The following is a 10,151-nucleotide window of genomic DNA, read 5'->3' on the forward strand; positions in this document are numbered from 1 at the left end:
TGGAATGGTGTTATTTGGAAATTGAGGAGGTGTGAAACAAAGCAATGTAAGTGAAAAGGTTTGTAAAGGTGAAGAAGGTATGATAAAGTTCCAAAATGTGGCATGCAAGGGAGGAGTGAAGCCAGATGATAGATAGAAAGAGGTGAACAAATCAAATAAATAAAAGGAGCTAAGCAAGGGAGGATTAAAGAGGAGAGGAGATGAAAGGGAGGCTAAAACTCTTATCTTGTTTGCTTCAAGTCTTATCCTCTACTCTACTACTCTATTCTACTCTACTCAGACTCTCCTTTTTTCTTTCTTTCTATCTCCCTTCCACCTTGACTGCCCTCCCTCCCTTCCTCATTTCCCTCCACAGTTTGCCTTCCCTTCGCTTGATTTTCTGTCATGCTCTCCCCATTCGCTTCCTGGTTTTTGTGCTTCAGGTTTCTCCGGCACCGGAGAATTTGCTTCTGAGTCCCTTCCCCTTGCCCCTCTCTTCCTTCTTGCTCCTCCTCGCCTCTCAGTATGGGGCCGGCTACCTTGCTCTGCCCTTCTAGCGCCCTGCAGCTTCTTGGGCAATCCTCCCCTTCGAAACCCACCAGGCCAAAACTGTTCTCGTCTCCGAATGAGAGCTCGAGGCCGCTTCTGGATGTACATTGGAAGGGAGACTTTGCCAGGCGCTCAATCCATTCCTTTTCCTCTAATGTCGCATTACAACAACGCAGGAAGAATGATGTCCCATTTGCTTGGCGAGTTGCCTCAGCTGCCGTGGGAGAAGAGGTGTCACTAGAGGAACCCATCACTGAAAACGGGGTGGTACTGGATTCAGCACAAGTAGAACAGGAACCGGCGGTTGCTCTTGATGGACAGGAGACTTCGGAGCCGAGAACGCAGATGAGGAGAAGCGCCCCCAGAAGGAACATAGTTGTGAGTAAGGAGGAGTTACTACCTGGAGCAACTTTTACGGGGAAAGTGACATCTATCCAGTCTTTCGGAGCTTTCATAGATATGGGAGCTTTTACAAATGGGCTTATTCACATTTCGAGGCTCAGCAAAGCCTTCGTGAAGAGAGTCGAAGATGTGGTGCAGATTGGGCAGGAAGTAACAGTCGAGATTTTAGATGTGGATCTTCAAGCCAATCGCATTTCTCTGATGTTGAAGGGTGATGAAGAGCAAGAAGAAGAGCAGGTAAGCAAGGCAAAAACTCCAAGAAGGAGTGACTCAGGAAGACGTGATTCTGTTCTGCCATCATTAAAAAATCTGAAGAAGGGCGATACTCTAATAGGTGTCGTGAAGAACATCATCAGGTCAGGGGTGTTTGTAACACTACCTGATGGTATAGATGGCTTTCTTCCGGCAACTGAGGCGAGTTTGAGAGGGAATGTGACTTTAGAAACTCATTTTCAGCTGGGACAGGAGCTAACTGTTCGAGTACTCCGCATAGAAAAGGGTCGTGTGAGACTAACAACCAAGCAGGAGGTAGACTTGACAAAGTTTAACGAATCGCTCAACAAGGATTCGGGAGGAGGAGCTACTAGTCCATTTGAAATAGCTTTTCTTAAGAATGACTTGATCGCCAACTACATAGCGGAAAAGAAGAAGCTTCAGGATGCTGCAGAAGGCAAGGTGGTTGAAGCAGAATCAGATGCCGAACAAGTTGTAGCTGAACAATCATCAAAGACGTTAGAAATTGAAGCACCCTCTGATGTAGAGGCCGTCAATTCTGTGGGTGGAGCAATTCTGGACGAGGAAACAGTGGAAACGGTACAGGGAGATGTGGCTCCAGAAGATTCTTTGAAGGAAGCAATACAAGAGATTGGAGAGCAACCCCAAAGCCTGTCAACAGGAGAGGTAGCTGCAGCTGATGAAGTGTTGGTTTCTGCGGCTGCTGAGGAAGTGGTGGTTCCTGGAAAGGAGGAGGAGCAACCTGCTGTAGAGGAAGCTGCAGCTGAGGAAGTGGTGGATTCTGCAGACGATGTGGCTCCTGAAGGTTCTTTGAAGGAAGCAAATCAAGAGATTGGAGAGCAACCCCAAAGCCTGTCAACAGGAGAGGTAGTTGCAGCTGATGAAGTGTTGGTTTCTGCGGCTGCTGAGGAAGTGGTGGTTCCTGTAAAGGAGGAGGAGCAACCTGCTGTAGAGGAAGCTGCAGCTGAGGAAGTGGTGGATTCTGCAGACGATGTGGTCGAGGAGGAGGTAGCTGCAGCTGAGGAAGTGTTGGCGTCTGCGGCTGCTGAAGAAGTACTGGTTCCTGTAAAGGAGGAGGAGCAACCTGCTGTAGAGGAAGCTGCAGCTGAGGAAGTGGTGGATTCTGCAGACGATGTGGTCGCTCCTGTGGAGGAGGAGGTAGCTGCAGCTGAGGAAGTGTTGGCGTCTGCGGCTGCTGAAGAAGTGCTGGTTCCTGTAAAGGAGGAGGAGCAACCTGCTGTAGAGGAAGCTGCAGCTGAGGAAGTGGTGGATTCTGCAGACGATGTGGTCGCTCCTGTGGAGGAGGAGGTAGCTGCAGCTGAGGAAGTGTTGGCGTCTGCGGCTGCTGAAGAAGTGCTGGTTCCTGTAAAGGAGGAGGAGCAACCTGCTGTAGAGGAAGCTGCAGCTGAGGAAGTGGTGGATTCTGCAGACGATGTGGTCGCTCCTGTGGAGGAGGAGGTAGCTGCGGCTGAGGAAGTGTTGGCTTCTGCGGCTGCTGAAGAATTGGTGGTTCGTGTAAAGGAGGAGGAGCAACCTGCTGTAGAGGAAGCTGCAGCTGAGGAAGTGGTGGATTCTGCAGACGAGGTCGCTCCTGTGGTGGAGGAGGTAGCTGCAGCTGAGGAAGTGTTGGCTTCGGTGGTGGAGGAGGCAGCTGTGGAAGCGGTGGCCTCTGCAGAGAATGAGGTCGCTCTTGTGGAGAAGGAGGTAGCTGCTGTAGAGGAAGCTGCAGCGGAAGATTTTGTCGGGGATACCGTTGGATGATGCGTCCTTTCTTACCGAAAAGGAGTTGCAGGTAGCCATTCCTGCGTTCTTTAAAAAGGGCGATGTATTCCCTTATACGCATTCTTCATGCAGTCTTTGCTTGCTCTTATGAGCTATTGTTGTCTTCCTTTCTCCTCTCTAGACGTTGAGATGGCCAATATTGAAGGTGGTTTCCTTTGCTTCTACGATTCTTCTGTCATCTCATGAGTTCGTTCTCTACATGCTTCGTTTCTCTGCAATTCCTTTGAATGTGTGGTAGCGCTACTTCTGTGTAGAATCTCTATGTTCGAACCAAGTGTTTGCCCTTCTTTTTCGTATTTGGTAGCTCGAAATCACAGTTTAAGACTTTCGTTGTTAAGTCTGCTCTTGCAGAAGTTTTAACTGCTGCTCCTGTTGACATGTAAATTGGCTAGTTTACTAGTTTTCTATCTTGGATGCCAAGTCTTTAATGATTTCAAAACTCTGGTTTGGTCATAATTATCTGAAATGCAGCATAGAAATTATTTTGAATTGTAGTCAACATCACTAGCTTGAAAAATGATGTCTCTAATAAGACTATGCTTGCATATGGAATGTTATAATAGACTTCTCTCTACTGCAAAATCTGATTATGTCTCCTTATGTATAGCAGATGACATACTGATATCTCCCTCTCATTCTAGCAATAAGAAAGACCTCTTCCTTTCAAACGAATCCTCCCCTATTGCTGTTCATCAGACAAGCCCTACACTGTTGCATGGTGTTGCGTCCTTACTGAGTTGTTTCCTCCCCTGCTTTCAAAGCATCTCCTAAAAATAGGTTTCCTGCTAAAAGAGCTTTGTATGACAGGAATGTTCTTGAGAACAAAAAACCTAAGATTGTAGACTTGGTTGGTGAATCCTCTAGTGCCACACCACCTTTAGGTTATGTACTCAATACTCCAATTGACGGATCTAGTCATTGGATAGGTGAGGATAGCATTGAACTAGCTGCAAAAATTTTCTTTACTTCAGATACTTGACCATAAAAAATGGTGTCTTCGAAGGGAAAGTTCTAAGCAAGTATGAAGTATTGGACTTTTATGCTTCAAAATGTCTCACATCCCAAAACTTTGAAAGTGGATCTAGCAGATAGGAAAGGCTGTGAATGCATTACTCTTGTGATAGATGCGTACTACTATGTAGATTTTGTCAAGCCATTGAATGTGGGTGATTGTATACGGGTGGTGAATTTCTCCTTGTGTGTGAGGAGCAAGACGAATGATGGTGGGACATGAGATTATTCTATGACTTTTGACCCCTCTATACGCATTGAGTGGCTCCCAAACTTTGCTGTAGACCTTCAGCTCTAGCCTGAAACCTCTATTGCTAAGCACAAGGAGACACGCAGAAACCTTATCAACAAGGGTGAGGGAAATCAGCTTCCTTTGGCCATTATTGCAGTCACAATCAATAAGCTAGGTGCTTGTCATAAGCAAAGAGATGAGCTGATTATTGGTGATGGACCATTGCCTGATGATCTCATTACGGTGAGCAAATTTTCCTTTCAAAGGCTTCTTTCTTGGATTTCTGCATGCTGCATTTTCTTGTAGTAAAATTATTTGCTCTCTAATCAGCTCACTTTTTGGAGCAACCGTCGGTCCGAGTACTTGAAACTTGCAGACAAGTTTAACTATAATAGCTCCTTCGAAGGACCCTTCCCTTACGAGCTACCTGTCTAAGGTCTTCCTCACACATATCCAACAAATTGGATATGGTAACCAGGTACATTCTCTTGACATGTTTTAGACAGCATAACTGATCTGTAAGTTCTTGCTAGTAGCATGTCAATAATTACCTTTTCTTGAAAACTGTAGGTCAATGGTGTCCTCACAATTGTAGGAATCAATTCAACATTGTACGAATCTGTTTGTGGTACATGCAAGGAAAATAAGATCTCTAGGCAGGTCGACAAAGTCTTTTGTATGGTATGAGACAAAAACACCACTTTGGAGAAGATCCCGAAGTTGAAGGCTCTTATCACTACGTTGGAGGGTGGGGAAATAGAAGTTGTTCTTAAAGACACTTTAGCTGACACTCTCAGCTTTATGAATTCAAAGTTGAGGGTCGCTTTGTTGGAATGGTCACCTCCCCATCTGTAAGCCCCCATATGAGGAGAGCATGGGGGAGGTAGACCTGGAGATATTGGGGCTACCACAGGACAGCACATGAGCTGCCATGTGGGCAGCTGTCAAGGCAAAGGGCAGGCCATGGAGCTGCAAAAGAGGCAGCAGATGAGCAGGCTGGAGGCAGCTATGTGGCAAACTGTCTGGCAGAGGATATGGACAGGCTCGGGACCTGCATCAGGCCTGACCGGAGGACGGAACAGCCTCTGGCTATGGCGGCCTGCTTGGCCCAATAAATGTTGACATCTCTGCTGTTATACCACACAGCAAAGTCAACCAAACTCGATTTTCAGTAGACCAGAACTCTGAACTCACCTTATTGAACCTGAGTCACCCACCTTCTCAGAAGGGCACTTTCCTTCAGTCGATTCCCAAGAGCTTCTGAATCAGGGTCGTCCTTCAGCAAGGTCCCTGCCTTCAGGCTCCCACTCCTCTAAGCCTCCTACTTGGGCTCTGATACCATGTTACAAATGACCCAACAGAGAGTACGCACAGCGGAAAACTGATAGTATTGCCCAGCGGCTCACACTGTGTGGTGTGGGGTGTGGAATCACAGACTTCTTTAACTTAATGTGCAAAGATGTGCAAGCTTGTAAATAGACAATGCTCAGAAACAAATATAGAAGCAACTCCTTATATTTCCATCCGTCCACAAAGTAGGACAAGATACAATACCAAAGGTTCTCCTACTAGATGTCAAGCACCTCTAGATCTCTGAGCCCGCGTGCTCCACCTCGAGCAAATGTAGACTTTCTATCTAGAGTGATCCTCTCCACCTTGCTGTTTGGAAACCAGCCTAGGTGGGCAACCTCCTGTGAGATAGGTGTGCAGCACAAGGTACTTCTTTCTCCTCCTGAATGTAGGCCCAAAGTTAGCCCTGCTGCTGCTCTTCTACTAGTGGATTGGCTGCTCGAGATGATATGGAATGAGGGCATGGAAGCCCTCCTTTTATAGCCCCCAAGGGTTGCTGGCAAAAACCGACCAGCCTGGCTCAATCTGGCCTACCAGACTACAGCCTCTTCAGCCCTTGCTCTCCCTTCCTCCTCTCCCAGTTTTCTCTCATTCACTATTCCTAACTTCGGAGAGTCTTGGAAACTGGACGGGACCAACCACCCGATCTGGAGGGGAAGATGCGGAGTCATCTAGTGGCTCGGAAGCTATGGAAACTGACAACGGGAGTGGAGGCGAAGCCGCATGGTGGACAGGCTAGGGAAGATACTCATGGCAGTAGATAGAGAGGATCTCAAAACTTGGGAAGACAGAGATACCCATGCCCTAGCATTGATCATAGGGGCTACGGCGGACCCCGTTCTTCCTCATATCCAGATGGCCAAGACGTTAGTAGAGGCGTGGGTCACTCTGAAGGATCTGTACGAGACAAACAGACACCTCCCGGATTTTGCTTCTTTAGCATCAACTCTACAATCTTGAGCTTTGAATCCTTGTGGTGTGTGTTGCTTTTAGTGTCTTGTCTTTGTTTCTTGAAGACAAATAATGCTGGAGTCCATTATTTTTGTGGTTTCCTCAATGTCCACGATGTATTTTGCTAGCGATCTTGTGTTTAGCGATGCTAGTAAAATTTTTTTGTTTTGCCTTCGCTGCCGATGGGGGCTCTCTATCGTTACCCAAGCTGCGTTCGTGTTGAGTCTATGCATCTCGTCTTGCACATCTTTATCGACGTGGAAGTTTTCATTTCTAATCGGTTCCAGTAGTAAAACCTTTCATGTCCTTGACTTGGCATAGGGCTGTGTATGCTAGCTTGTGTCCTTGTACTCCCTTTGGTGAGAAAGCGAGTCTTTCCAATGATAGCCCTTGCACACGATGTATTGTTCTTGCAGCTATTGGTTGTATAGGAAATTGTTCTCGAGTGAGGATGCTTGTCTTTTATGGCCCTTCTTGTATCTCTTTCACAATTCTAAAGATAGGAGTCCATTGTTTTGCGATATTGTTTTCATAAGCATCGATGTTATGTTGGCGTGCTCGTAGCGAGTCTTTCCAATGTTAGCCCTTGCGCACGATGTATTGTTCTTGGAGCTGTTGGTTGTATAGGAAATTGTTCTCAAGTGAGGATGCTTGTTTTTTATGGCCCTACTTTAGTTCTTCACAATTCTAAAGATAGGAGTCCATTGTTTTGCGATATTGTTTTCATAAGCATTGATGTTATGTTGGCGTGCTCGCATGCCAATGTCTTTTGAAGGGAATAGTATCCACACTATGTCCCTCTTGGCGGATGTCGAAGCGGTCATGAAAACTCCATCGGCGCCGTTCACCAGGTCGTCTTGTTGGTCGATGTTTCCTGAACAGAGTTCTACTAGCATTCCTTCTTTTAGCGGATGTTGAAGCAGTCAGGAAAACTCCATTGGTGCCGTTCACCAGGTCGTCTTGTTGGTAGATGTTTCCTGAACAGAGTTCTACTAGCATTCCTTCTTTAATCATAATTTTGGTGTGCAGGCTGCATGTGTTTCTTGGATCCTCTAGTGTTTGTGTTATGTTGCATGTTGGGTGTGAGAAGTGATCCCTCGCAACAAGAAGTACATGCTTTTGCTCGGTGCAAAGTCGCATTGTCGCGTCGTCGTGTTTTCTTGTTTGCAAATTTGTGTAGTATAGGTGGGGGAATGTGTGGTCTAGTGGTGTTGGGCGCGAGCATGTTTTGTTGATGTAGTCCAAGTCTTCGATTGTGTGGGTGCATTTCTTGAATGAGTTGAGCGTGTTTATGAATACACCGTTGCTTTGGCGCATGATAGATTATAGCTCAAAGCATTTGGGTTTTGTTTGCCAATATGTCTCTGCAAGACATTCTAATTCTCTCTCGGTTGTTTTGAAGACCCACGAATCTTTGACTGGCTTGGCCTGGTAGAAGTCTCCACACGTAATGATGTCTACATCTCCAAAGAAACGTGTGTGATCTCTTTTCAAAGTACGCATTCTTAAATCTACGAAATTCATTGTTCTCCCAACCAAGGAGCTTTTATTAAAAACAAAAAGTTGAACTTGTGAATATAGAGATGCCAATGTGTCCAACCTCTCCCTTGCCAAAGATGTCAAGTTGTTTGTGTGTGTAGGAAGGTGCAAGGCGGAGTGAATCGTATTACCATTAATTTTATGTGATGTTTTTTCGGTGTAGGCGAGCAAGAGCGCTGTGGGGAGGTTGCATTCAACATGTTCCAAATTCTTATGGTAGTGTCTAAGCAAGCCTTGCACTATTAAGAGTAGAAGATATGTTTTACCCATCCCTGCCCCTCCAGTAAGAAACAAGTGTATTTTTTCTTGTGGGGCTAGATGTTTTCACAACATTACATCATCAAATAGCTCATGTTGCTCTCTGTTAAGTGATCTTATCTTTTGGAAGTACTCAATGTTGTCCATGAGAACTTGCTCCTTGGCGGTTACCATATATTGGTCGCTCTTGATGACTTTTGATACTACGGGCATGTCTAAGGATATATTGTACGAGTTCTCTTTTTGTGGTTCGTTGCTTGGAGTCGGGCTTCTACTATTTTCGTTGTCGTCCGTGATGTTGGTAGGAAGACTTTCTATGTCGTTGTTGTCATAGTACTGGTAGTTGTATTTCCCTTTGTTCATGTGTATTATATTCTCATTTGTGTAGTAGGCTTCTTTCCAAGTCCCGTGGCCTCTCAATTGCTCCTCCTCATCCTCTCTAAAGGGGCAGTAAAGAAGAAGCTGCTCACGATAGTTATTTTCAGGGTCTTTAAATTTGTTGAACTTGACAAACCTTAAGATTTTTGGTTTCTTTCTTTTCTTAGAAGTGTTGGTGTGGTTGTATTCGGCGGCGAATGTTGCCAGAAAAAAGCCGTCCATGTGCTGTCGGTTGCTATATTTGTCGATGATGCTCCGGCAAGAAATGTCGGTGGAGTCATTGTCGAGTGCCTCTGCAGTTTGTCTTTACGCTTTAGAATGAATGCTCTTTTCCCCTTCTCATTTGTGTTTATGAATTGGAAGTCTCTACTGCATCTGTGCAAAGGTAGTGACAAAGTGATGAATGCTACGAGCTGCGCGCTCATTTGCTGAGCGTGCAGAAAAGTATTTCCCATTTTCCTTAATCTCTCTTGCGTGGGGTTGTTCTCTTGCAAGCATGTCGTCAATGTGTCGCGCATTGATTGCGTGAGTGTGGTGTCCATTTTCGTGATGTAGGAGGTGCAGTATGATGCAACAGCATATGGGTCCAAGATGAATTGTATGTCCATGCTATATTGCCAGAGGAAGCTAATCTTTTTGTTGAAAGCATTCGTGAAGATGTCCTTCGGCTCACGCTTTAGGAATAACATTGGTTTTGATATTGAAGCCCTTAATGATAGGATGTATATTTGTATGTCTATTTGCAGAGCATCCAACCACTGTGGGAACTTAACATCCTCTATTGTTTCAATTCTTTGAATTTCTTGCTGAATCCGAATACATGCTTCTTTGAATTTATCCCTCTCTCCATGCTCAAGTGGAGCTAGTTTCATTGTTGCATGCAATGGGGGCTTGGGATAGTGGAATTTGCAAACTTTTTGCTAACCCTTTGTACATGTCTTGGTATGCTTGTGAGTTTGTATTTCAGTCATTTTTTCACTTAGGAGCTTCTTGTCGCACTTCAGCATCACTATTGACATTGTATTGTGGTGCTTGTTCAACCCACAAAATCCCATGCTCGTGTTGGCTACCTCTGCTTTGGAACTCTGTGACACAGAAGTAATCAACTACCCTGCCCATTATCGAGGTGTCCTTGCACAATAGGTGGATCGTAATTTTGTAATTTGTGCGTATAGTATCGGGCACATAGCGATTGGTTTTGTCTGATGAGTTGCATGATGTTTGGCTCTTGGAGTGTTGTATTTTGTTGTGGAGTCCCTATGCTATACTTTGTTTGAGAGCACTCACTAAAGGTTCCCACATCCGTTCGGCACAAGAGAAAGTGACAAAGAAACATGGTGGCCCCCATTGACGCATCATTGCAAACGCTTCTTTGCATAGTCTTTCCTTGTGGTCGGGCGAGGTGCGAAGGTTTTCAAAGTCCCTATATCCTATCCTTGATTTCATTAATTGTTCAATGTTCGTGTTATTCTTGACATCTTTTGCA

At 45.4% G+C, this 10,151-nt stretch overlaps 1 protein-coding gene across 2 annotated transcripts; it reads left to right on the top strand.

Moving 5' to 3' along the window:
* Positions 1 to 256: 256 nt before the first annotated feature.
* On the top strand, positions 257 to 3,267 carry LOC147890716 (uncharacterized). Of its 2 annotated transcripts, XM_087389088.1 has the most exons (2): positions 257 to 2,601; positions 2,749 to 3,267. In XM_087389088.1, exons 1-2 carry the CDS (start codon positions 505 to 507, stop codon positions 2,923 to 2,925), a joined length of 2,274 nt encoding a protein of 757 aa, XP_087245214.1. In that variant the 5' UTR covers positions 257 to 504; the 3' UTR covers positions 2,926 to 3,267. The 2 variants fall into 2 exon arrangements, with proteins under 2 accessions (XP_087245214.1, XP_087245213.1); XM_087389087.1 differs by having other exon boundaries at positions 257 to 3,266.
* The last annotated feature ends 6,884 nt before the right edge of the window (positions 3,268 to 10,151 follow it).

The sequence above is a fragment of the Dipteris shenzhenensis genome, chromosome 18, assembly GCF_047967505.1.
Source record: "Dipteris shenzhenensis isolate YYH24624 ecotype China chromosome 18, Dip_SZ_1.0, whole genome shotgun sequence".
In the NCBI taxonomy this organism is placed as follows: domain Eukaryota; kingdom Viridiplantae; phylum Streptophyta; class Polypodiopsida; order Gleicheniales; family Dipteridaceae; genus Dipteris; species Dipteris shenzhenensis.